Source organism: Denticeps clupeoides, chromosome 18, assembly GCF_900700375.1.
Source record: "Denticeps clupeoides chromosome 18, fDenClu1.1, whole genome shotgun sequence".
NCBI lineage: Eukaryota > Metazoa > Chordata > Actinopteri > Clupeiformes > Denticipitidae > Denticeps > Denticeps clupeoides.
The window spans coordinates 324,508-350,164 of NC_041724.1; the positions used below are offsets into that span (position 1 = coordinate 324,508).

Here is a 25,657-nt window from a genome sequence, read left to right on the forward strand (position 1 = left end):
TGGCCGCCTTGTTGGAACGTTTAAATAACGTTTAAATAACGTTATTAACGGACGCGTGTATAATCCCCCGCCGCTCGACCGGAAGTCCCCCGTCTCGCTGCCATGTCCAGCGTGTCCGGAGAGCCGGCCTGGTCCTGGCCGCCATGTTGGAACGTTTTAATAACGTTTAAGTAACGTTTTAATAAAAGCCTCAGAGCGAATGAGTCAGTAGTTACAGGGACACTCAGGGTTAAGTGTCCTGCTCATGGATACGATGCTAGTAAGTGGGGTTTGAACCTGGGTCTTCTGGTTCACAGGCATTCAGCAGCTTGGTTCAGCAGGTCTTTTTCCTCCTGAACCTGCTTCTCTTCATTCAGCAGCCTCTGGATCACCGCCTGAACCTGCTTACTTTGGAGTACAAAGCAGGTCCTAATTTCATCTATCTCCTTCTGGTGCTTTTCAAGGTACTCTTTTATGTCAGTGTCCCTTTTCTGGAGCTGCAAAAATTGGGACAAACGATTTTCTTGGACCTCCATAAATATCGTTATTAGTTGTTGCAGTAGACGGGGATTCCTCTGCTGGTACAAGGAGCTGTTCTGCTGGTTAATATTCCTCGATCTGTCTTGAATACAAGTATTATTAGACATCTCAGTATACTCTGAAGACAAGAAAATCCTCTTATTTAAATACTTGCTGGTGGGCGGGGTCATCACCAGGGAAGCAAAATGATTGGTTGCTTCTTGATTCTTCTTTAAATAGCTTCAAATTACATCATAAAGGATTGATTCTTTAGGACTTCTTTAGGACTTCTTTAGGTAAAGCTCATATCAAAATCTGTGAGGGGCCTTACATATTATGTATTTGAAATACATTAAAGTATTATAACCCGGAGTGTCTACAGGGGGACCGTCCCGGTAAATACTGATGCTCTGGTACATGATGTAAACGTGTCCCAGCTCGGCCGGTTGGAGATGTTTCCTTAGCCCCCTTCCCCAGGCTCAGCAAGCACCTTCCGTCCCCGGACACCATGTCCTTCAACGTGGACGTGGACGAGCTGGAGAACTCTCACGGCGCCACGTACATCAGGAAGAAGGCCGCCAAAGTGGTGGGGGAGAATCCCCCCAAAGATCAAGGGTACGAGTAGAGAACCCTGTAGAACAGGTAACGACTACGGGGATGACGATCTGTAACGTCTCGGTTTTCTTCCAGCCACGTGGATGTCAAAAAGAAGAGGAAGAAGAAGAAAGGTGAGCGTTTTGTCTCTACGTTTTTAACACGCTGGTCCCGGGGGCGCGGTGAGAGCTTGTCCGGTTTTACCCGCTTCCGAACAGGTAAATTACCCAAAAACTACGACCCCAAGTCCACCCCGGACCCCGAGCGCTGGCTGCCCATGAGGGAGCGTTCGTACTACCGCGGCAGGAAGAAGGGCAAGAAGAAGGAGCAAGTTGGGAAGGGGACGCAGGGGACGACGTCGGCCGCGTCCGCAGAGCTGTGAGTGGCGGCGAAGACGCACGGACGCCGGCGGAACCGTTACGGCCTTCTAACGCGATCTGTCGTTACAGGGACGCCAGCAAGACGGCCAGCAGTCCCCCCACGTCCCCCAGACCGGGCTCAGGGTCGGCCCCAGCCTCAGTCGCCGTCGGCAACGTGGTGCCGCCCCGGCAACAGAAACCGGCGCCCTCTACCCGCAAGAAGCAACCACAGAAGAAGAAGAAAGGAGGGAAGGGAGGCTGGTAGAGAGAAAGAACCAGCCTGCGTTTCACTTTTTAATTTTTACGTTAAACCTGCGAACGAAGAGACGGAACGTATGAAATTATTTTACAAAATGTCATCTGATTAATTTCATCTTTTTTTTTTTTTTTTTTTTTTTTTGTTTTGCTTGCGCCTCCATCAGTATTAAACTGAACATTTTCTTCTGTTAAACCAAAACAAACCAAGCAGTTTATGCAAAATTGAGATGATGAAGATATTTATTTAAAAGTGATTCCTTTTTAAACCTGGTCCCTGTAATAAGAGGAGTTATTAATAAACAGGCCCTCTCACGTCTCCGGTCTCTGTTCTTACTTTTAGTAAAATTAAACGCGAGTCCAGAACGGAGCGAAGTCCTGGCCGCCTTGTTGGAACGTTTAAATAACGTTTAAATAACGTTATTAACGGACGCGTGTATAATCCCCCGCCGCTCGACCGGAAGTCCCCCGTCTCGCTGCCATGTCCAGCGTGTCCGGAGAGCCGGCCTGGTCCTGGCCGCCATGTTGGAACGTTTTAATAACGTTTAAGTAACGTTTTAATAAAAGCCTCAGAGCGAATGAGTCAGTAGTTACAGGGACACTCAGGGTTAAGTGTCCTGCTCATGGATACGATGCTAGTAAGTGGGGTTTGAACCTGGGTCTTCTGGTTCACAGGCATTCAGCAGCTTGGTTCAGCAGGTCTTTTTCCTCCTGAACCTGCTTCTCTTCATTCAGCAGCCTCTGGATCACCCCCTGAACCTGCTTACTTTGGAGTACAAAGCAGGTCCTAATTTCATCTATCTCCTTCTGGTGCTTTTCAAGGTACTCTTTTATGTCAGTGTCCCTTTTCTGGAGCTGCAAAAATTGGGACAAACGATTTTCTTGGACCTCCATAAATATCGTTATTAGTTGTTGCAGTAGACGGGGATTCCTCTGCTGGTACAAGGAGCTGTTCTGCTGGTTAATATTCCTCGATCTGTCTTGAATACAAGTATTATTAGACATCTCAGTATACTCTGAAGACAAGAAAATCCTCTTATTTAAATACTTGCTGGTGGGCGGGGTCATCACCAGGGAAGCAAAATGATTGGTTGCTTCTTGATGCTTCTTTAAATCGCTTCAAATTACATCATAAAGGATTGATTCTTTAGGAATTCTTTAGGTAAAGCTCATATCAAAATCTGTGAGGGGCCTTACATATTATGTATTTGAAATACAATAAAGTATTATAACCCGGAGTGTCTACAGGGGGAAGCAGTTTATGCAAAATTGAGATGATGAAGATATTTATTTAAAAGTGATTCCTTTTTAAACCTGGTCCCTGTAATAAGAGGAGTTATTAATAAACAGGCCCTCTCACGTCTCCGGTCTCTGTTCTTACTTTTAGTAAAATTAAACGCGAGTCCAGAACGGAGCGAAGTCCTGGCCGCCTTGTTGGAACGTTTAAATAACGTTTAAATAACGTTATTAACGGACGCGTGTATAATCCCCCGCCGCTCGACCGGAAGTCCCCCGTCTCGCTGCCATGTCCAGCGTGTCCGGAGAGCCGGCCTGGTCCTGGCCGCCATGTTGGAACGTTTTAATAACGTTTAAGTAACGTTTTAATAAAAGCCTCAGAGCGAATGAGTCAGTAGTTACAGGGACACTCAGGGTTAAGTGTCCTGCTCATGGATACGATGCTAGTAAGTGGGGTTTGAACCTGGGTCTTCTGGTTCACAGGCATTCAGCAGCTTGGTTCAGCAGGTCTTTTTCCTCCTGAACCTGCTTCTCTTCATTCAGCAGCCTCTGGATCACCGCCTGAACCTGCTTACTTTGGAGTACAAAGCAGGTCCTAATTTCATCTATCTCCTTCTGGTGCTTTTCAAGGTACTCTTTTATGTCAGTGTCCCTTTTCTGGAGCTGCAAAAATTGGGACAAACGATTTTCTTGGACCTCCATAAATATCGTTATTAGTTGTTGCAGTAGACGGGGATTCCTCTGCTGGTACAAGGAGCTGTTCTGCTGGTTAATATTCCTCGATCTGTCTTGAATACAAGTATTATTAGACATCTCAGTATACTCTGAAGACAAGAAAATCCTCTTATTTAAATACTTGCTGGTGGGCGGGGTCATCACCAGGGAAGCAAAATGATTGGTTGCTTCTTGATGCTTCTTTAAATCGCTTCAAATTACATCATAAAGGATTGATTCTTTAGGACTTCTTTAGGTAAAGCTCATATCAAAATCTGTGAGGGGCCTTACATATTATGTATTTGAAATACAATAAAGTATTATAACCCGGAGTGTCTACAGGGGGAAGCAGTTTATGCAAAATTGAGATGATGAAGATATTTATTTAAAAGTGATTCTTTTTTAAACCTGGTCCCTGTAATAAGAGGAGTTATTAATAAACAGGCCCTCTCACGTCTCCGGTCTCTGTTCTTACTTTTAGTAAAATTAAACGAGTAAAATTAAACCGGAAGTCCCCCGTCTCACCGCCTGTTGTCCTACGGCTGCCATGTCCAGCGTGTCCGGAGAGCCGGCCTGGTCCTGGCCGCCATGTTGGAACGTTTTAATAACGTTTAAGTAACGTTTTATTTAAAGCCTCGGTCCCCGGGACGGACGCGTGTATAAACCGCCGCCGCTCGACCGGAAGTCGCCCGTCTCGCCGCCTGTAGTCCTCCGGCGGCCATGTCCAGCGTGTCCGGAGCCCGGAGAGCCGGCCTGTGGGGCCTGGTCCTGGCCGCGGCCGGCGGGGTCGCCCTCGCCGTGTGGAGCGTCGTGTGGCGGCGGCGGCGGCGCGGCGTGGAGCCGGGGGACAGGAGCGCCGCGTCCGAGGTTCTTAACTCGCCTTTTCTCCCGGGCTCCGGACGTGCACGGCAGGAACGGAGATGGTTCTTTTTGACGTTGCAGGTGAAGTCCAGCGGGCAGCAGGTGCTGCTTCTGGGTCTGGAAGGTTCCGGGAAGAGCAGCCTCCTGCAGTGCTTCACCGCCGGCGGCCTGGAGTACGACGTGAGCCCCACGCAGGGCTTCAGCGCCGTGTCCGTCCACAGAGAGGAGGTCCACGTCGAGTTCCTGGAGAGTGAGTACCGCCCCGGGGCCCCGAACCCGGGCCCGTCCCTACCTGACCCGTTCTGTGCTCCTGTGTGTGAAGTTGGCGGCGCCGAGCACCTGCGGCTCTACTGGGACATGTACCTGAGCCGGGCCGCCGTCCTGGTCTACGTGGTGGACTCCTCGGACCGGGCCCGCCTGCCGCTGGCCAGGAGGCTCCTGCACCGGCTGCTGCGCCCCGAGCCCCGCCTGCCCCTGGTGGTGCTGGCCAACAAGCAGGTGACCCCCCCGGGCCGGCCCGCCCGCCCCCCGCACACCCGACCCACCGTAAAACCCCGTCCCCCTGTCCCCAGGACCTGCCCGGAGCCTGCAGCGTCACGGACCTGCACGAGGCCCTGAGTCTGAGCGACCTGGGTGACCAGAGGAAGATGTTCCTCATCGGAACCCACCTGAAGAAGACCGGGGCCCAGCTGGACGCCGGCCTGCAGGACGCCCGGGACCTGATCCTCCAGATGGTGGCCGCCGTCCGAGAAGATCAGGAGCGAGGACACGAGACAAAAGCGTGTTCCTTTCTCTAATTATTTATTACTCTGGTCAAATGACGTTTTTTAATCCCACGTTCCTCCCTGGTTCTGGGTTCCTGTCCATAATTCTGGTCAAATGACGTTTTTTAATCCCACGTTCCTCCCTGGTTCTGGGTTCCTGTCCATAATTCTGGTCAAATTACGTTTTTTATTCCCGCGTTCCTCCCTGGTTCTGGGTTCCTGTCCATAATTATGGTCAAATGATGTTTTTTATTCCCACGTTCCTCCCTGGTTCTGGGTTCCTGTCCATAATTATGGTCAAATGATGTTTTTTATTCCCACGTTCCTCCCTGGTTCTGGGTTCCTGTCCATAATTATGGTCAAATGACGTTTTTTTTATTCCCACGTTCCTCCCTGGTTCTGGGTTCCTGTCCATAATTCTGGTCAAATGACGTTTTTTATTCCCACGTTCCTCCCTGGTTCTGGGTTCCTGTCCATAATTCTGGTCAAATGACGTTTTTTAATCCCACGTTCCTCCCTGGTTCTGAGTTCCTGTCCATAATTCTGGTCAAATGACGTTTTTTATTCCCACGTTCCTCCCTGGTTCTGGGTTCTTGACCAGAATTCTGGGTTCCTGTCCATAATTCTGGTCAAATGACGTTTTTTTTATTCCCACGTTCCTCCCTGGTTCTGGGTTCTTGTCCATAATTCTGGTCAAATGACGTTTTTTATTCCCACGTTCCTCCCTGGTTCTGGGTTCTTGTCCATAATTAGGGTCTCATGACGTTTTTTATTCCCACGTTCGTCCCTGGTTCTGGGTTCCTGTCCATAATTCTGGTCAAATGACGTTTTTTATTCCCACGTTCCTCCCTGGTTCTGGGTTCCTGTCCATAATTCTGGTCAAATGACATTTTTTATTCCCACGTTCCTCCCTGGTTCTGGGTTCCTGTCCATAATTCTGGTCAAATTACGTTTTTATTCCCACGTTCCTCCCTGGTTCTGGGTTCCTGTCCATAATTCTGGTCAAATGACATTTTTTATTCCCACGTTCCTCCCTGGTTCTGGGTTCCTGTCCATAATTCTGGTCAAATTACGTTTTTTAATCCCACGTTCCTCCCTGGTTCTGAGTTCCTGTCCATAATTCTGGTCAAATGACGTTTTTTATTCCCACGTTCCTCCCTGGTTCTGGGTTCTTGACCAGAATTCTGGGTTCCTGTCCATAATTCTGGTCAAATGACGTTTTTTTTATTCCCACGTTCCTCCCTGGTTCTGGGTTCTTGTCCATAATTCTGGTCAAATGACGTTTTTTATTCCCACGTTCCTCCCTGGTTCTGGGTTCTTGTCCATAATTCTGTTTGCACAATAAAAACGTTCACGGACTGTGATGAAGTTTTACTTTCCGAGGTCACGTTTCCGTCCCCGCTCGGGTTACGTGTGACTGGTCGCCATGGCGACCTGGCTTGCTGGCCAGATCCAGGTGGACATGGCGGCAGGACAAGATGGTGAGCGTCTGTCCACCACGTTCCACCTCCACAGGTTCTGGGTTCCTGTCCATAATTATGGTCAAATGATGTTTTTTATTCCCACGTTCCTCCCTGGTTCTGGGTTCCTGTCCATAATTATGGTCAAATGATGTTTTTTATTCCCACGTTCCTCCCTGGTTCTGGGTTCCTGTCCATAATTATGGTCAAATGACGTTTTTTTTATTCCCACGTTCCTCCCTGGTTCTGGGTTCCTGTCCATAATTCTGGTCAAATGACGTTTTTTATTCCCACGTTCCTCCCTGGTTCTGGGTTCCTGTCCATAATTCTGGTCAAATGACGTTTTTTAATCCCACGTTCCTCCCTGGTTCTGAGTTCCTGTCCATAATTCTGGTCAAATGACGTTTTTTATTCCCACGTTCCTCCCTGGTTCTGGGTTCTTGACCAGAATTCTGGGTTCCTGTCCATAATTCTGGTCAAATGACGTTTTTTTTATTCCCACGTTCCTCCCTGGTTCTGGGTTCTTGTCCATAATTCTGGTCAAATGACGTTTTTTATTCCCACGTTCCTCCCTGGTTCTGGGTTCTTGTCCATAATTAGGGTCTCATGACGTTTTTTATTCCCACGTTCGTCCCTGGTTCTGGGTTCCTGTCCATAATTCTGGTCAAATGACGTTTTTTATTCCCACGTTCCTCCCTGGTTCTGGGTTCCTGTCCATAATTCTGGTCAAATGACATTTTTTATTCCCACGTTCCTCCCTGGTTCTGGGTTCCTGTCCATAATTCTGGTCAAATTACGTTTTTTATTCCCACGTTCCTCCCTGGTTCTGGGTTCCTGTCCATAATTCTGGTCAAATGACATTTTTTATTCCCACGTTCCTCCCTGGTTCTGGGTTCCTGTCCATAATTCTGGTCAAATTACGTTTTTTAATCCCACGTTCCTCCCTGGTTCTGAGTTCCTGTCCATAATTCTGGTCAAATGACGTTTTTTATTCCCACGTTCCTCCCTGGTTCTGGGTTCTTGACCAGAATTCTGGGTTCCTGTCCATAATTCTGGTCAAATGACGTTTTTTTTATTCCCACGTTCCTCCCTGGTTCTGGGTTCTTGTCCATAATTCTGGTCAAATGACGTTTTTTATTCCCACGTTCCTCCCTGGTTCTGGGTTCTTGTCCATAATTCTGTTTGCACAATAAAAACGTTCACGGACTGTGATGAAGTTTTACTTTCCGAGGTCACGTTTCCGTCCCCGCTCGGGTTACGTGTGACTGGTCGCCATGGCGACCTGGCTTGCTGGCCAGATCCAGGTGGACATGGCGGCAGGACAAGATGGTGAGCGTCTGTCCACCACGTTCCACCTCCACAGGTGCAAAACAGGAAGGAAACCTGCTGCACAACGTGGAACGTTCCTCGCAAACAGGATCGCGGAACTTGCCCGACACAAGAGCTGTAAAAGCGTGTGGGCCACGACGCCATGGTGAGTGTGTGTGTGTTTGCAGAAGAACACGTTTCACGTTCTGCGTAGGTTGGATGTGGAACCACGTCCAGGTTTCTTGAACGGAACTTCGTTGCTTTTAGCAGGAAGTTGGCGTGGGGGAACCAGGAACTAATACGACCTCTGACCTATTCTGCCCTGGGAGCGGTTCCATCAGAAAGAATCGAGGTCCTCGCGAAACCCAAAAGAGATTTTTCTGCGCTGGACACCCGCCGGGCGGCGGCGGCGAGGTGACCATTTGTTCTCTGACTGGATCGCGTGCCGATGTTGGAGAATGAATTCGACCGGTTAGTCGTTCCTTTTCTTCAGCAGGACGGGAGGGGACATCGGCGTGTCCGAGACGCCACGTCCTTCCTGCAGAGCGGCTCAGTATCAACACGTCGTACGTCTCTCAACGCCCAAGAGCAGCTGCAGGGTCCTGGAAGGCAGGTAGAAGGTCCCCGTCCTGCCATTTTAACGCCTGAGGAGCAGGAAGTCTGGGTGTGACTGGGGACGTTCAGACTCGGGGTCTCCTGTGTGCCAACGTCACCGCACCCAGTCGCGCGGTACATCTGCTGAAAACGTCTTCACGTTTAGGCTTCTTAGCTACCACATACGGCGCCTTATTAATTAGGTCTGGAATCGGGTCCCGAAATGACAGCACTGTGACCTGGTGCCACCGCAGGCCGGACCCCTACAGTCCCGACATGTTTACACCCGGTTTTATTCACCAGGACGCTTTACCGACTCCAGACCTTTTACTGTCGAAGATCTAAAAACACAAAACCGTACAGGGGATGCTGGGGGCGGGGTCCGGGGACAGGACCTTCATCAAGGGGACCTCAGTGGCACCATGGCGGCTCGGGATTCGAACCCACAACCTTCTGATTACGGGTCCGCTTCCTTAACCGCTGGGCCACCACCGCCCCGTAGGTGGGACGTCTGTATGGGACAACGTCGGTGACCTGGTGAACGTTGGCGTGATCTTCGTTTTGGTGATGGTCCAGGCAAGGTCTTCTTGGTCCGTCCCAGGTTCAGGAACCAGAGAGCCGTCTCAGATCAGGGTCTTCTCGTCCTCAGATCTGCCCATACGGCGGGGTGTGAGCACAACTGTCCCATCTGGCACACGGAGACCCGAGGTCGCGTGACCGAAGCCTCGCCGCGGATCACGCAGCTGGCGACGCCCAGGACGCTCCACCCACATTTCCAGTGGAATCAGGACGTGAGCGCGTTTCCTCCTCCTTCTTCTTCTTCTCACTCTGCTGTTCCAGGCGTCTCATCCGTGTCTTCTGGCCAGTTGGTGGTGACACGCGTGTCACACGCTGCGAGAACGGCGCGCCTCACGCCGAGGCTGGAGCAGCTGTCCGAACCCAGGACGAGAGACGGCGGCATGTTCTTCGAGCGGGGACGCCCCGAGCAGCCCATCCGACCGGTAGGACCGTTCCGGCTCGGACCTCACGTCCCCGAGGCCCGGCGGGCGCTGATGTCTCCATCGTCCACTTTCGCAGGTTTCCCGAGCGGCGAGGACCGCCAGAGCGTCCCCGCGCGTCAGCAGCCTGTCCTTACCCAAGCTGCCCATGAAGGCCTACGTCCCCAACCGGGAGCTGGACGCGTCCACAGCGGCACTCCGGCTGCATCCATCATGGAAGTAAATGCGCCGCTGCTTCTGCTTTTCTCCTGATTCACCACAGATGTTCGTCCCAAATTGTCCACTGAAGAGCCGCGTTGTCTTTAGCGTGGATGTGGACATTTTCCAGATCTCTGAACCGACCTGCAGCGTCGTCCTTCAAACCCAAATGAAGACAGAGACGCTGCGTATTCTCACCGTCTCGACATTTATTGATCAGTTGAAAATACGACCTTCTGACCTTTGCCCCTTGACCCAACAAGGCTGTATTAGTGTTGTTATGTGTATAATAAAGTTTTTTTTTAAAACTACGTTTAAATTTGTCTGGTCAGTTTGATCAGAAACCAGAACTTTACACACAGATGTTTCTTTACTAACCAACGGCTGTTCGTATTAGTATTTATTTATTTATCAGGGCCAGTGGTGTCCTAGCGGTTAAGGAAGCGGCCCCGTAATCAGAAGGTTGCCGGTTCGAATCCCGATCCGCCAAGGTGCCACTGAGCAAAGCACCGTCCCCACACACTGCTCCCCGGGCGCCTGTCATGGTGCCCACTGCTCACCAAGCGTGATGGGTTAAATGCAGAGGACAAATTTCACTGTGTGCACCGTGTGTTGTGCTGCTGTGTATCACATGTGACAATCACTACACTTTATTATTATTATATTTATTTGATTTAATTATTTAGATTTCATTTCGTTATGTTATAGACTCTATACAATATTAAAACCCGTATATTACAGAGTGGGGTGTGTTCTGTCTCTGTTGAGCCACTGTTTATCATGCAATCATGCATGAGGACATTGTCCTCAGTTCCGAGGTCTGTTTGTGTGTGTGTGTGTGTGTGTGTGTGTGTGTGTGTGTGTGTCCTGTTTAATCCCCACGGCAGATTTTCCTGTCCCGCCCATTCAAATCCGTACGCAAATACTTCCATCCCACCAACGCGTATTTATCATGACGCTCGTCCGCCATGGACGCTGTAGCTGCGGATTCCACCCCGTCCCGCAGCGCCGTCTTAGCAACAAACAATGAGGCACGTCATTAACATTCAGCACGACACCATGTCCCCGTCCCCGTCCCAACGCACCTGCTGACGTGATTTCACTTTATTAGTAGGCTGGTAGTAAAACACCAGAAGACCCGGGTTCGAACCCCACCTACTACCATGGTGTCCCTGAGCAGGACACTTCTCCAGGGGGGGACTGTCCCCGTCACTACTGACCGGATAAGGGCGTCTGGTAAATGTTGTAAATTGTTGGGTCGACCGGGTTTCTGGTCCGATTATCCAGCCGGTAAACTGATCAGCTACAAAGCAGAGGATTTATTAATTAACGCAAACAGTGACAGTTCCCTTCACATTTACATATTCATCTCAGAACAGAGGAGGCGGGGAGAAGAGGGCGTGGCGGCCGTGGCGGCCGTGGCGGCCGTGGCGGCGGCTCAGTCCTTCACTGATCCCAGTTCAGCCGGCAGCCCCTCCGACTGTCTCCACTGGGCGTTACGGAGCCGGAACCACTTCTGCAGGACAGACAAGTTTTATACAAACTTTAAACACAAGGCCAGCTGACCACGGCTTTAACCTCTGACCTCCACACACAAAACAACCCGGGAGCAGAGACGGGGGACCTCGGGTCCGGGGGTCCAGAAAAAGCGGCCGTTCTGTGATGGGGGAGCGTGTTCCAGCAGGGTACGACCCGGTACTGGGCCACGCCCCCTCCACTAGGACCTCCCACTTCTGTTCCTTCTGAAGAGCGGCGAATGCGGCGGAACCCGTTCTAGGCGTGGCGCGAATCCAGGAACCATGTGACCCACCCACCTTGTTTACACGGCGAGTAACCTTCCTCAGGCAGCATTCAAATGATGTACGACACACACACACACACACACATATATATATATATATACACACACACACACATTCACACACATATATATATATATATATATATATACAAACACACACACACATATATTTATATATACTCATACAAACACACACACACACATATATATATATATATATACTCATACAAACACACACACACAGACACACACACATTCACACATATATATATACTCATACAAACACACACACACACACATATATTTATATATACTCATACATACACACATATATATTCCCCCCCACACACACATATATACACACACACACACACACACACATATATATATATATATACACACACACACACACACACACACACACATTCATACACAAACACACTTTCACACTATCCAAGTACCTACAACAACAGGATTGTGTTGTGGAAGGTCAGCTGCAGCTTGTCTGGGTGTCTGCAGGAGAACCGCTAGTCCGGGTTCTGGTCCCGGTTCGGGTTCTGTTCGGTACTCACCGCGGTCTCCTGCTCCGACAGTCCGCACTCCGCGGCGATCAGCATGAGCGTCGCCTCGTCCGGATGCTTGGTGACTTTCCTGAAGTTCTCCTCCAGAACTTTGAGCTGGTCCTCCGCCAGCTTCATGTCCTTCGTCCCGCCATCCGACGCCATGTCCCCCCCGGACCCGAGTCCCGAGACTCCCGAGGCAGCAGATCCAGGAGCGGAGAGAGGCTGGACGGGGAGGAGGAACGGGGACGTTACGCAGCGTCCTCTTCCTCCTCCTCCTCCTCCTCCTCCTCCTCCCACCACACCTGCACCACCAGGGACGCTTCTTCTGTCCTGGAAGAACCGGTTGCGAGAAACTACAGAATTTGTCTCAGCGAGCGCATCCTCCTCCTACTCGATACGATAAAAACCGTGTACGGAACCGACGATATATCGCAGCACGGAACGGATCCCGCACAGGAGTCCAGTTCGTGAACGAACGAGTCCGAGCCGCTCGGAAGTTCGTTCTCATTCCCGTGAACTTTGACCTCGTTATAATTCCATCTTCCAGGGACCTGGTTTTTACCAGAGAAGCTCCAGTTTATTCTTTTTTATTGAGTTTGTACTGTGTTAGTGAGAATATTAGCGTACGTTTAGCGTACTGTAGAGTGAGCGTGGTAATAACGCGCAGTGTCACGTCATGTCAGCGACAATCTTATTTTTTAGGTGAACAAAATTGCTTCCATCTTAGTCTAATGGTGGTTTGATTTGAAAGTGACCTGATTGTCATTGTGAGACACTGCAGCGCAGCACACGGTGACACAGTGAAACTTGTCCTCTGCATTTGACCGTCACCCTTGGTGAGCAGTGGGCGCCCGGGGAGCAGCATGTGGGGACGGTACCTTCATCAAGGGGACCTCAGTGGCACCTCGGCGGTGCGGGATTTGAACCGGCAACCTTCTGGTTGACTGGTTCGTATTGCATAGTACAGTATATTGATATATATACACACTTTATTAACATTATTGGTGGTTTGGTCGAGATGTTTTCAGGAGGCTGAAAGTGCAGATGTCTGCCCATTAGAACGTTTCACAAAGGAGACATGAAAAATCTTATAAGCAGTCCATCGAGTAGCAAATCTTTCCAGTTCGTGGGAGACGCAGAAAACACACACACACACACACACACAGCAGAGCAGTTCCAGTTTCCTCTACGGAGCACAGAAGCCAGTTATTCGGGGAGGTGGCAGTCCTGGCCCCGCCCCCTTCCTCCGCCCATCCCCCGGGGGCCAGAAGAACATCTGGAAATGGACACCAGGTTCACATGGAAGCCGGGAGGAAACGAAGCTCCTGTCCAGCGCTCGGACGCCTGCAGCGAGGGGGCGGGCCTTCGGTGGCCTCGTGCAAATTAGCAGCGTGGACGGCGCGACAGTGCTGCGAAAACTCGACCTGACCAGATGGCTCCACCTCCAGGAGAAGGTCCATCCAGCTTTAAAAAAGTGGGACTTTTCTCTCATTGTTTATGAAATACTGTGAATAAAAAAAGGTAATAAGAAGAAACGGAATCTAGCTGCTTTCAGAGAAAACGCGAGTTCCACGGGAGCATGTGGTTCCAGTTTTGAGGCCTCACGGCGAGGAATTCTCGTCTGAGAAGGTTCAGGGGAGGAGGACGGCTTTTTTTAATCTGTTTTGTTTCCTGTGGAACAATACCCGATTGTTCAGCCACAGGAAATAGTTTGGAATTTCTGAAGACAGAAAGCGCCTCATACTTGGGTTTGCGGTGGGCCGTGACCGTCGAGGCAACTGCTGAAACATCTAGAAAAAGAACAGATGGACGTGCAGGAGCCGGCTGGAAGGGAGTTCCAGTCCCGAGAAGAAGAAGAGGAAACGGGAGCGCTGCCTCGGAAAATGCGGTCATCCAGACGGGAAGCGGTGACGTAATCGCCCGGTGAATATCAAAAGGCGCTCTGTAGTGGAGCGAGGGAACCCACGAGAACGTCAAATCGTCTCCACACTGTGGCCTCCCCCAATCAAACCAGAACCATCACCAGGAGGCCGAAAGGCCAGCAAGCTGCCTGAGGTGCATGATGGGAAGGTCTTTGTTGGGGGTGGATGACCACTGGAAACAGATCACAGGACAATCTGATCAGTCTGCACGTGTCCGGTATAAAGAAGGGGTTCATAGCTCATTTTGGGGGCTTCTCCAGGTCCAGGTTCCTCTCTGGAGTTAGTACATTGCTAATAAATGAATGGAGTCAGATTAACAAGGTCACCGCATGAAACGGTTGGTCTGGTCAGAGGCTTGAAACGTTTGTTCTCCTGATTGTCCCCCCATTACACGTATCTTAAAACTAAATGTGGATTTTTGTAATTTATTCCACACAGGACGTACATCAGGAAAGAATCTCAGAATGAAAACTGCCTTTTTATTTAATAACATGAACATAAATTAATTGCACGTAAAATATTACCCATTATCAGAAGTCCCCAGAGTTAGAAAGAGGACAGATGTCTTGCTCGAGGGACGTGGCTTGTAGAAAATAAAAAGATTTGGCGTCGTCCAGCCTCCTCCTGTCCCAACCACAATCACAAAACCATGATCCAGTGTGGCCACCAGTGGAGAGAAAAAACTATTAAAATGGTCATGGTGACTGGGGGAGAACCTACTCCACATCTCCATACATGGTCTACATTCCGGTCCACCCGTGGAGCTTCTACTTGGAGAGCTGCTGCTGGATGTGGAGCAGGAACTCGTAGTAGGAGAACGCCGACTCCGTACGATCCTCGATCAAGTGCTGGAAGAAGCAGGTCTTGGCTGACGAATCGTCTCTGGGATGGAGAGAGGGAGGAGGTTCTGGGAACTCTGATAAAACACCACGGCCACGATTATACTCTTCTCTCACACACACACACACCGTCTAACTTACTTCACCACGCAGAAAGACGGACAAAACGATCTTGACTCTTGTAACCAGCAGAGGAAAGCACGGGTTCTCTCGGAAAACCAGTTCTCCAGATCTGGAATCTGAGTCTGTGGAGGACGTGAAATTTGGACATTCAAATGAAATAAACCAAACATCAGCAAGTCGATGGGATTTAACCGGAACATTCTGCACAAGTGCACATTATTACCATGTTCGGGGGAATGGAGGCGTGGTTGGGAAAGCCCAGAACGTCTCGTATGAAGGCTTCGTTACAGCACGTCCCCACCCACAGGTACAGCATCTGAGAAGGAGCGTCAGAGTGGTTCACGTTATGATTGTTAATAATGGAGGATGGAGGGGTTGAAGGCTCCAGCACTCACACTGCCGCAGTCCAGGAGAAAAGCCCCGTCCCTGGTGAGCTTCTCAGCAGAGAGCTGCAGCCGTGGAGGGACCACAGTTTCATTATGGTGGAGCGCCCCCTGTGGGTGACATCCCTTTTCAAGCAGAGCGCTTGGATATTTCATTTAAAAAAAAAAAAAAAAATGTTAAAAAGCGAATAAAGAAAAAAGTCCCACCAGCTCAGACAGGCTGTCGAGGCGATACAGATCAGGATGGATGGTCTGCATGACGTGCTGCAGCGGCTGACTCTTGAACTCGCACATGGCGAAGACGCGGTCGTCCAGGCGGGTGCTCGTGCCTGTACGCAGGGCTTTCTGTGGGATCGGGGAGGTTTTGTATTCAAAGTTGACATGATGACATGTAGTATGACAAGTACGGTCTTCTCGGTCCACTTTTACAATATGGGTCATGCATGCATGCGTTAAATCTGATATTTCTGAAAAATGTAAAGGATTTAATTGTTTAATTGTTGTGGTGAACTGATATGAAAATCCCACCTGTTTGAGCAGGGCCAGGATGTAAAGGGGAAAGAGGCGCATGGCAGCGGGGGCGATGAGGCCAGCGGGCTGCAGGTTGGAGCCGTTGTTGCGGTACGCTGCCAGGGAGTCGACCACCGCGTTCACCAGGGCGTCCCGCGCATCCGAAACACTCGAAGTTACACACCGGTCAATAGCTATAAATTTAAATAAAAATAACACTTTACCTACATACAGTACACAGGGGGACATGAGCGTTAATCTGCATACTCCGAATCACTAACCCATGTTGGCCAGTAGGCAGGTGATCGCCTGGACATCAGCACCAGCAAACACATCACTCAGCTGGCTGACCACAGGCAGACACAGGGTGTGAACCCGAATCCGCCTCTTCCCTGTACAGCACACGGAATAAACCCAGTCAACAGTCCATTTTTACCAGACTAGTAGAGGCGCCAGGAGCCCCTCTTTACCTCAACAGGACGTGTACAGGAGACCCGACTTTATATAAAGGGGTACAGGAGCCCCTCTTTACCTCTACAGGATGTGTAGAGGAGACCTTAGTGTATATAAAGGGGTACAGTAGCCCCATATTTCCTTTACAGGACGTGTACAGGAGACCTGAGTGTATATAAAGGGGTACAGGAGCCCCTCGTTTCCTTTACAGGACGTGTACAGGAGACCTGAGTGTATATAAAGGGGTACAGGAGCCCCTCTTTTCCTTTACAGGACGTGTACAGGAGACCTGAGTGTATATAAAGGGGTACAGGAGCCCCTCTTTTCCTTTACAGGACGTGTACAGGAGACCTGACTTTATTTAAAGGGGTACAGGAGGAGCACCTCTTTTCCTTTACAGGATGTGTACAGGAGACCTGAGTGTATATAAAGGGGTACAGGAGCCCCTCGTTTCCTTTACAGGACGTGTACAGGAGACCTGAGTGTATATAAAGGGGTACAGGAGCCCCTCGTTTCCTTTACAGGATGTGTACAGGAGACCTGAGTGTATATAAAGGGGTACAGGAGCCCCTCGTTTCCTTTACAGGACGTGTAGAGGAGACCTGAGTGTGTATAAAGGGGTACAGGAGCCCCACTTTTCCTTTACAGGACGTGTACAGGAGACCTGACTTTTTACATTTACAGCATTTATCAGACGCCCTTATCCAGAGCGACTTACAATCAGTATTACAGGGACAGTCTCCCTGGAGCAATTTAGGGTTAAGTGTCTTGCTCAGGGACACAATGGTAGTAAGTGGGATTCGAACCTGGGTCTTCTGGTTCATAGGCGAGTGTGTTACCCGCTAGGCTACTACCACCCCGGGTCTTTATTTAAAGGGGTATAGGAGGAGCACCTCTTTTCCTTTACAGGATGTGTACAGGAGACCTGAGTGTATATAAAGGGGTACAGGAGCCCCTCGTTTCCTTTACAGGACGTGTACAGGAGACCTGAGTGTATATAAAGGGGTACAGGAGCCCCTCGTTTCCTTTACAGGACATGTACAGGAGACCTGAGTGTATATAAAGGGGTACAGGAGGAGCCCCTCGTTACCTTTACAGGACGTGTAGAGGAGGGCTGCCTGGAAGCAGGCCAGAGACGTGTCTGCTAAACTCTCATCGATGGACATCTGCACAGCAAAGCCGGAGTCCGGGTTGACGTTGGCCAAAGACAGGAGGTCGGTGGAACGAACAAAGAAGTTACCGTGGAACGTGTGGATGGACAGCCCTGATAGACACAAGTTCACAGGTCAGAGCTGGATGGTCAAGCACAACCCTGGATGGTCAAGCACAACCCGCCCACCTTTTGTACATCTAATCCTCATCACAGCCTCAAACCCGATCTTCCTGGTGAGGTAGCGCTGGAGGTCTCTCTGAAGCTTCTCCCGCTGGGTTGGGTTGTGGATGTGATGGAATGTGGGGTAGTAGAAGATGCTACCAGCAGAGTATTTAGAAATGCAAGCTGTGCGGAAATGAAACCGGGTCAAAACAATCAGCTCTCCAACCCCTTCGCTGCTGTCATTCCGTAAATGTTGTACCTAATGATGCCAGATCAGAGTACTGGGAACTGAGGAGGAAAAGGTCCACTCCGATCTGCTGACCAGAGCAGTCCAGGGCCAGCTTTTTGTAGAAATCCGTGGCTGGTCCCAAGTGCTGTACCGCCTTTCAAGAAAAGAAAACCTGAAGTGAATTGTGGATTTATACATGAACCCCGGAACCCCAGCAGTGCATTATGGGTGTTGGAGTACCTTCGTACTGGATCTCTGGTTGGGGTCCTCGCGTGAGTGCAGGAAACCGGCGCCCAGGGTGGGCAGCTGGGTCTGGAACACGGACACTCGTCCCCCCGTGGGAGACATGAGCTTGTAGGCAGCCTGCAGCGCCGGGCCCAGTGCACTGTGGGTCTCTTGTGTGTTGGAGAACATCCCAGGCAGAGCGTTCAGCAAGTCCATCACCAACTAAAACACACCACAGCGATTTACACTACAGAAGACCACAGCATGGTCACAGGAAACCAAGTCAAAATACCTCTTTACTCTCTTTCAGGTTCACCAGAAGGCTGTCATTGGTTGGGAGGAAAACATCTACGAGAAAAAGCGAATAATTAGAAATGGGGGACATGGGGACATGGAGACATGGTGGAACATCTCACCTTCGATGTCTGAGACCACCAGCATCTGTGGCTGAGAGAGCCCCTCCTGCAGGTTGTAGAAGTGAAGGGTGCTGTCGAAGGTGAGGAAGCCCACCCGTGTCCGTGCGTCTCCTGGCAACCTGCTCACACACATCAGGGAACAGAAGAGACGTTCAAGACGGAACGCCTCGTCTCAGCTTCCAGGCCGCAATCTGCTCACCTGTCCAGGTTCTCCAGGACACACTGACAGAAAACGTTCAGGTATCCAGCTTCCACGGCATTATGGGATACATCAAGCACGAACAGGTAAACCGCAGGCTGAGGAGGTCGCAGCTGGGAGGAGAGTGAAGAACGGAGAGTCACGGATCTGAAGAAGGTCCTGCAGATCAGACTCGGACTCGGACTCACCATGTAGTCTGACGAGGCGATAAACTCCACGGTGGAGTTCTGCACCTCCGGCCTCTTGTGGGGTTCACCGTAGGACCGGGTAACGGGGTTGTACATGAACTCGTCTGGAACTGAAACAGCCACGTCATGCGCCGCTTCATCCCCGACACCGATACGCCGAAGCTCGTGCCGCTCTTACCGTCGTTCACCCGGTAGCACAGGTTGCACTTCCACCGCCGCTGGTCCAGGAAGGAGACGAAGGGGTTGATGTAGGTCCTGCAGGAGCGGCAGCGCACGATGGTGTTGGAGGTGATGACCGGCAGCTGCTGCAGGTCCCTGAAGGGGTGAAGCAGCAGGCCCAGCGGGAGCCGGGCTTTGTTCAGCAGCGCCTGGGTCTGGGGCAGGTTGGTGAGGGTGCATCTGAACGTTCTGAGGACACAGAAGACCCCAGGTTAACGCCGCCTTGGTGGTGCGAGCTGAGACGCCAACGGGAGTCCACAACTCACTCCGGGCTGCAGTTGACCTTCCTGAGGTCCGCGCTGAGGTTCGGTTCTGGCGGCGGGGCGGCGCTCGGGGGCAGGATGCTCCTCTCCTGCAGTAAATTGACGGGCCGCAGCCCCTCCACCGTGAGCTCTGGCACGGCACTCACCCCGCCGAGGGAGGTGTAGAGCTCAGACATGCTGGGGAACGCCTGTGAAGAAACCAGGATCTGTTCATCTCACGGACATGTGACTTTGGGAGATGATTTAACATTAATAAGAGTTCCTGTCTGTGGTCCTGCAGTGGATAGAAATGGTGATGGGTGTAGCGTGTTTTGGTCGTTCTTCTTCACCGTTCAGAGAGCGGCAGCTCAGATCTGGAATTGGTCCCCTTATGACGTCATAAGAGGGAAGGTTACCTCCCGTTTCTCATGATTTTCCCGCCCCTGCCCTAAAACATGATCTCCACCGACCGCCATGGCTTCCAAACGTGTGAAGCATCACAGTCGCTCGCTGTTTGGATGTAAAAATTAGCACGAATGTATTTTTTAGTTCCGTCACGCGAGACTCATTTTATTTTTTCCGACAAAAACTTCCTGTCTGCGCCAAACATTGTGGTTGGTGGATGGTGTAGGGTGGTAGTAGCCTAGTGGGTAACACACTCGCCTATGAACCAGAAGACCCAGGTTCAAATCCCACTTACTACCATTGTGTCCCTGAGCAGGACACTTAACCCTAAGTTGCTCCAGGGGGGACTGTCCCTGTTACTACTGATTGTAAGTCGCTCTGGATAAGGGCGTCTGGTAAAATGCAGTAAATGTAAATGTAATGTGTTGATGACGCCATTTCCCCCACAACTTCTATAGGCCGCTATCCTGCTCGTCCCGCCTCTCTCCTCCTCATTAGCATTTAAAGCTAGACGGTGAAGCGGTGCGTCCTGGCAAATCTCACTGTGGGACTGGACCAAAGTGGCTGTAATTCTGCACCAAGAGACTTCAGAATTAGGGGACCAACAAGACCGACAGAAAAGCAAAAACAAGTTGATGTCAGGGGACGTTTACCAGAATTGTACACACCTGCATCAAATGTAAAAAGGTTTACCTGCTGGTACCCATGAGGAGGGTCGGATCTGGGCGCGGTCTGTATGTAGGCTGGCTGCATGGCGGGGTAAGTGTACGCGTAGGGCGGGGCGTGTCTGGAGGGGTCGCCGGGAGGCGGGACAGACGCAGGGTCTGCGGCGGGAAAACAGAGACGGTCAGTGCTCGGCGCCCCGCGCTCCTCGGCATGGACGGGCGGGCGGGAGAAGCACCTGGATGGAATCCGCCACCCTCCAGGGACTCGTAGCTGTTGGGCACAGGAGACGCACTTCCTGTGGTGGTGGAGGAGGAGCTGTCGCCACCTGACAGACGAGAGACCACAGATCACAAGTCAGCGTTAACGCGCGCTCTGCGCAGGACGTACCGTACGCTGGTACGGAGTTTATCATTATCTACCGTTCTGAAATGTCTTCTCTGCAGAGTAGATTTTAAAATTCAAAGCTTACATTTACCGTATTTACCGTATTTACCAGACGCCCTTATCCAGACCGACTTACAACCAGTAGTTACAGAGACAGTCCCCCCTGGAGACAGTCAGGGTTAAGTGTCCTGCTCAGGGACACGATGGTAGTAAGTGGGATTTGAACCTGGGTCCTCTGGTTACCCGCTAGGCTACCACCACCAGTAGTTACAGGGACAGTCCCCCCTGGAGACAGTCAGGGTTAAGTGTCCTGCTCAGGGACACGATGGTAGTAAGTGGGATTTGAACCTGGGTCCTCTGGTTACCCGCTAGGCTATCACCACCAGTAGATACAGGGACAGTCCTCCCTGGAGACAGTCAGGGTTAAGTGTCCTGCTCAGGAACACGATGGTAGTAAGTGGGATTTGAACCTGGGTCCTCTGGTTACCCGCTAGGCTACCACCACCAGTAGTTACAGGGACAGTCCCCCCTGGAGACAGTCAGGGTTAAGTGTCCTGCTCAGGGACATTTTGGTAGTAAGTGGGATTTGAACCTGGGTCCTCTGGTTACCCGCTAGGCTATCACCACCAGTAGTTACAGGGACAGTCCCCCCTGGAGACAGTCAGGGTTAAGTGTCCTGCTCAGGGACATTTTGGTAGTAAGTGGGATTTGAACCTGGGTCCTCTGGTTACCCGCTAGGCTATCACCACCAGTAGCTGCTTTTGACATGCGGTTAAAACGCCTGCGGGGGGACCGCTGTCCTTTGTGCCGAGGCCAGCGCGGCGCTTCACAAATGTCCATTAATCCATCTGAGGCGAGGAGGGCGGAGACAGCGGGCGAAACCTTATTGGCTTCCGGCTAAATCTGGCCCGGCACGCAGTGGATTATCCGGCCCGGCTCAGCGAGCGGCCGGCGACAAGGCGGAGCACGTAAAACGCAGGCGGGCACGCCGCAGTTCACACCGCCGAGTGGATGGACGGGATGGAGTTCCGGCGTCTTCTGGAAAGACGGCGGGTGGGGACGCCACTGTAGGCTGGAGTTGGGGCTTTTTACGCAGGATGGAAGGAGGGGGAATTAGGTAATTAGAGGGAAGATGGATGGATGGATGGGAGCATGGCGAAGGGAGTAAAATCCAGAGCAGACCTGCTTCCTCATCATCATCGTCCTCTTCCTCATCGTCAGAGCTTGACGAGGTGTGGCCAGCGGGCGTGGCAGAAGGGGCGGAGCCAGCGCTAACTCCACAATTAGTTACATATCCATACTGCAGGCCTGCAGGAGAGGGGAAGTAGACAGAGAACATCAACCCAGAACGGAGCTGTCGGTGACGGTGGACGACGTACAGACAGACATTAGATCCAGGCACGTGGGTGCCAGACAGACAGAAAAATGGAGGAAAAGGTCCCGCAGGACAAAAAACCTCTCACAATAAAAAAAGGGAGGACGGCTCTGGATGACAACAAGCACGATCAGACATATAAAAAAAAAAAAAAAAAAACCACACAGCTGGGACCTGCTGGAACCTGGTCCTGCAACGTCCACAAGTAGACGAGATGTGAAGAAGCCAATATAATGACTATTGAAATGAATCTGATTATCGATGCACCAGGATGCAGCGCAGAACACGATCGATTAGATCATAACGACGCCGCTGGGTAGTGCTGAACGCCACATGGACGCCACTTTGATTTGGTCCAACAGCGTTTTCCAGGCCCAGCAGTTGAGGAAGATAAGATAAGATGATCCCTACATTGCGAAATTTACAAGCAGACCCGTAATGGAAAGGTTACGACCAAGGTACTAAGCAGAGGACACATTTCACTGTGTCACCGTGTGCTGTGCTGCAGTGTTTCACAATGACAAAAGAAAATTCAGACGGCCACGCGAGCGAGGAATTAACACTCAGCTCACTGACTGTCGTGTAGTAAGTAACGTGATGCACCGATAACCGTAATCGAATCGTGGGACCAGTGAAGGTTCACGCCTCTGCTGGACATACGTCAAGAAACTGGAAAAATGAGCGAAAGACGACAACAAAGCAACAAGTGTTTGAAGGAAAGGTCTGTCCCTGCTATATAATGCTAGAGGTGTAATGTCTCCTCTCGTAGTAAGAAGACGATGCCGAGGGACCGCTGTACGAGCGCCGCTGCTCGGTTACGATGACGAAGCTCGCTTTACTGGGCAGTGATGAGAGGTTTACCTTGGTGGTGGCTTGGAGAGGAGTGGACGGAGGTGGAGGGGGTTCCGGACAGCGGCCTGTCCCCGTACGAGTGCTGCTGCTGAGTCGGGGTCTGCACTGAGGGGGGAAAAAAACCTTCGTCATTCACGCCTGTTGCGGCCAATAAAAGAAAGTGATTTAATAGGGACTTACATGCGTTGTTCTGCCCATTTACTGCAGCCGGAGCAGAGGGACCGTTTCCCTGGGCCGACGGCGCCAGGACGTCCTGAACGGGTCCTGGTCCAGACAAGGCCTGACAGGAGCGCAGCGTGCCGAACTGGCTGCTCCCCGGGGCGGACGGGTACGAGACGATGGGGTACAGAGGGGCACCGTTGCTCAGGGTGCTGGACGCCGCCACCAGATTTGGCTGCTGGGGAGCGGAGTTTATGTAGGAACCCGGCTGATGGAGGGATGGAGGAGCTGTGGAGTTTGGGTAGGGACCAGGCTGACGGAGGGATGGAGGACCAGAGTTTGTGTAGGGACCAGGCTGGTTCTGCAGTCCGTGGATGGAGTTTGTGTAGGGACCGGGCTGATGGAGGGATGGAGGAGCTGTGGAGTTTGTGTAGGGACCCGGCTGATGGAGGGATGGAGGAGCTGTGGAGTTTGGGTAGGGACCAGGCTGACGGAGGGATGGAGGACCAGAGTTTGTGTAGGGACCAGGCTGGTTCTGCAGTCCGTGGATGGAGTTTGTGTAGGGACCGGGCTGACGGAGGGATGGAGGAGCTGCGGGAGGAGTGGAGTTTGTGTAGGGACCGGGCTGACGGAGGGATGGAGGAGCTGCAGGAGCAGCGGGGACGGCCTGGCAGCCGCTGTTCAGCACCGGCGCTTTGTTGGGGGCCGAGGAGATGCTACTCTGCTGCGGCGGAGCTCCATAGTAGCTGGCAGCAGGATACACAGGGGAGCACGTCCCACTGGGCCCTGAAATCAATCACAAACATGAAAAACCCGCAACATGACGTTCATTTTAGAAGAGAAATATCCCTGAAATACCCAACGCGCGACTAAAAACGAGTTCTATATTGCAGCTGTACAGGCAGCAGCGGCCGTCAATTCACCACAAGCAGGATTAAAAGCAGCCTGCTAGCTGCTAGCTGCTATTAGCACAGGACCCCGACAGACCGGAAACGGCGCTGCGTGTATTATATTATTATTACTCTCTGGTTTATACTGCGTCTGTCCTGCGGGGTTATTAAACAAACTAGAAAGCAGTCAAACTGTAAAACGCCGCGAACGGCACGTCGCTAGCATCGGCGTTAGCTAATCAGCTAATGCCGTTTAATATCGTGACGCGAACACGAACACGCTCGTCAACGCTCCTCTGGCGACCGCGACATCGCCGTCGCGGACACTCGGACGCCAGAAAATGGAGGATTTTGTTTTTGTGATGATTATTACTGTTGTTATCGGCCCTAATCCCGGGCCCGTTCATCTCACCGTTCTGGTACCGGGAGCCGGACTTCACGTCAGCGTGATCCGGCGCAGACATGTTCCTGCCCAGCTGCGGCTCCGCGGACGGACGTACATGAATTAGCAGCTGGCGTCGTCGCCCCCCATCAACCCGGTGCGCTCGGGTGACAGCCGATCTGTCGCCGATCTGTCGCCGCCGCCGCTGCCCCGGAGCGCCGCTTCAAAATAAGAGTCCCCGCACTCTTTATATTTGTCCGTCGTGACGTCGTGTATTTTGCCTCAATTTTTGTCTCCAGCTGTGTCACATGCTGCGGTTTGTCTCTGGGCGGACGTGGAAGGTGAAGGAGCAGGTGTGCAGGTCGAGCGGCGATGTCACGTACATTTCTGTTTAGAAATATAACTCCTTCCTGCTAACTAGAGACGCGTTGTCCGCTGGTGAAGGCCTGGAGCAGAGGAGCCGGTGGACGGCCGGGACCTGCTGGCTTTTATTTTGAATAAACCCGGAAGTTGACGGGCGCCCTCCGTCCAGCGGTTGGCATGGCGACGGCCGACCGCATTTCAAGTCATCCCGGTGTTTGTGACCTGGGTATGAATTTGAATTTGTGCCTCGCTGGTTGGCTGAAGGGCGGTGCAGCTGTTTAATCCCTGCACCTTAGGTTGAAGTAATGCATGTGGCATCATGGTCGCTGGTTCCCAGTCTGCCAGTTTTTACCCATGCAGTCGGCCATTTCCTGCCCCAGCTCTGTTGTAAATGGATCCACAGTTGGTGCATTGTTGGTTGTTCCTACACAGTAACGTTGATGGTTATTATTATAATTGTACAAAAACGTTGATATTGTTAAATGTATTATTATTATTACTAGAACTGTGCAAAGGGGAACAAAGCGTGAGCAAAGGGGCTTTTCAGGTCCCCTGGGTGATGGGGCATTTATAGCATCTTTTTTTAGATGGACATTGTGGATGGAAAATCTCTTCCAAAGCAAACAGAGCAGACAGCGCAGAAGGTCAGCACGCTTAACCGTTCCCTCCTCAGTGTTCTGACTAGTCAACCCTCGTTTCGACTACATTTACATTT

At 51.3% G+C, this 25,657-nt stretch overlaps 4 protein-coding genes across 22 annotated transcripts; 2 read left to right on the forward strand and 2 right to left on the reverse strand.

Annotated features, from left to right (window-relative positions):
• The first annotated feature begins 271 nt into the window (after positions 1-271).
• LOC114767770 (signal recognition particle subunit SRP72-like) lies at positions 272-2,025 on the forward strand. Its single transcript, XM_028959479.1, has 4 exons — positions 272-1,113; positions 1,189-1,226; positions 1,311-1,470; positions 1,542-2,025. Exons 1-4 carry the CDS (start codon positions 1,007-1,009, stop codon positions 1,714-1,716), a joined length of 480 nt encoding a protein of 159 aa, XP_028815312.1. The 5' UTR covers positions 272-1,006; the 3' UTR covers positions 1,717-2,025.
• Positions 2,026-4,195: 2,170 nt separating this feature from the next.
• Positions 4,196-10,150, forward strand: arl9 (ADP-ribosylation factor-like 9). Of its 14 annotated transcripts, none has more exons than XM_028959478.1 (6): positions 4,196-4,523; positions 4,599-4,767; positions 4,840-5,015; positions 5,090-8,463; positions 8,543-9,644; positions 9,721-10,150. In XM_028959478.1, the coding sequence occupies exons 1-4, from the start codon at positions 4,377-4,379 to the stop codon at positions 5,312-5,314; spliced, it is 717 nt and encodes a 238-aa protein (XP_028815311.1). In that variant the 5' UTR covers positions 4,196-4,376; the 3' UTR covers positions 5,315-8,463; positions 8,543-9,644; positions 9,721-10,150. The 14 variants fall into 14 exon arrangements, with proteins under 14 accessions (XP_028815311.1, XP_028815310.1, XP_028815303.1 ...); XM_028959477.1 differs by having other exon boundaries at positions 8,546-9,644; XM_028959470.1 differs by lacking the exons at positions 4,196-4,523; positions 4,599-4,767; positions 4,840-5,015 and having other exon boundaries at positions 5,331-8,215; positions 8,317-8,463; positions 8,543-8,662; positions 9,293-9,644.
• Positions 10,151-11,138: 988 nt separating this feature from the next.
• Positions 11,139-12,550, reverse strand: hopx (HOP homeobox). Its single transcript, XM_028960567.1, has 2 exons — positions 12,213-12,550; positions 11,139-11,355 (listed from the first exon to the last, which is right to left on the reverse strand). The coding sequence occupies exons 1-2, from the start codon at positions 12,363-12,365 to the stop codon at positions 11,278-11,280; spliced, it is 231 nt and encodes a 76-aa protein (XP_028816400.1). The 5' UTR covers positions 12,366-12,550; the 3' UTR covers positions 11,139-11,277.
• A 2,027-nt stretch (positions 12,551-14,577) lies between these two features.
• sec24b (SEC24 homolog B, COPII coat complex component) lies at positions 14,578-24,817 on the reverse strand. Of its 6 annotated transcripts, none has more exons than XM_028960633.1 (24): positions 24,610-24,817; positions 23,957-24,093; positions 23,329-23,902; positions 23,158-23,253; positions 22,104-22,229; positions 20,773-20,862; positions 20,565-20,695; positions 19,491-19,675; positions 19,184-19,413; positions 19,006-19,115; positions 18,818-18,930; positions 18,619-18,737; positions 18,495-18,550; positions 18,218-18,424; positions 18,008-18,131; positions 17,773-17,931; positions 17,524-17,697; positions 16,262-16,372; positions 15,999-16,174; positions 15,678-15,815; positions 15,483-15,581; positions 15,311-15,403; positions 15,106-15,209; positions 14,578-15,007 (listed from the first exon to the last, which is right to left on the reverse strand). In XM_028960633.1, exons 1-24 carry the CDS (start codon positions 24,659-24,661, stop codon positions 14,893-14,895), a joined length of 3,519 nt encoding a protein of 1,172 aa, XP_028816466.1. In that variant the 5' UTR covers positions 24,662-24,817; the 3' UTR covers positions 14,578-14,892. The 6 variants fall into 6 exon arrangements, with proteins under 6 accessions (XP_028816466.1, XP_028816468.1, XP_028816465.1 ...); XM_028960635.1 differs by having other exon boundaries at positions 23,329-23,595; positions 23,815-24,093; XM_028960632.1 differs by having other exon boundaries at positions 23,329-23,595; positions 23,641-24,093.
• Positions 24,818-25,657: the final 840 nt, after the last annotated feature.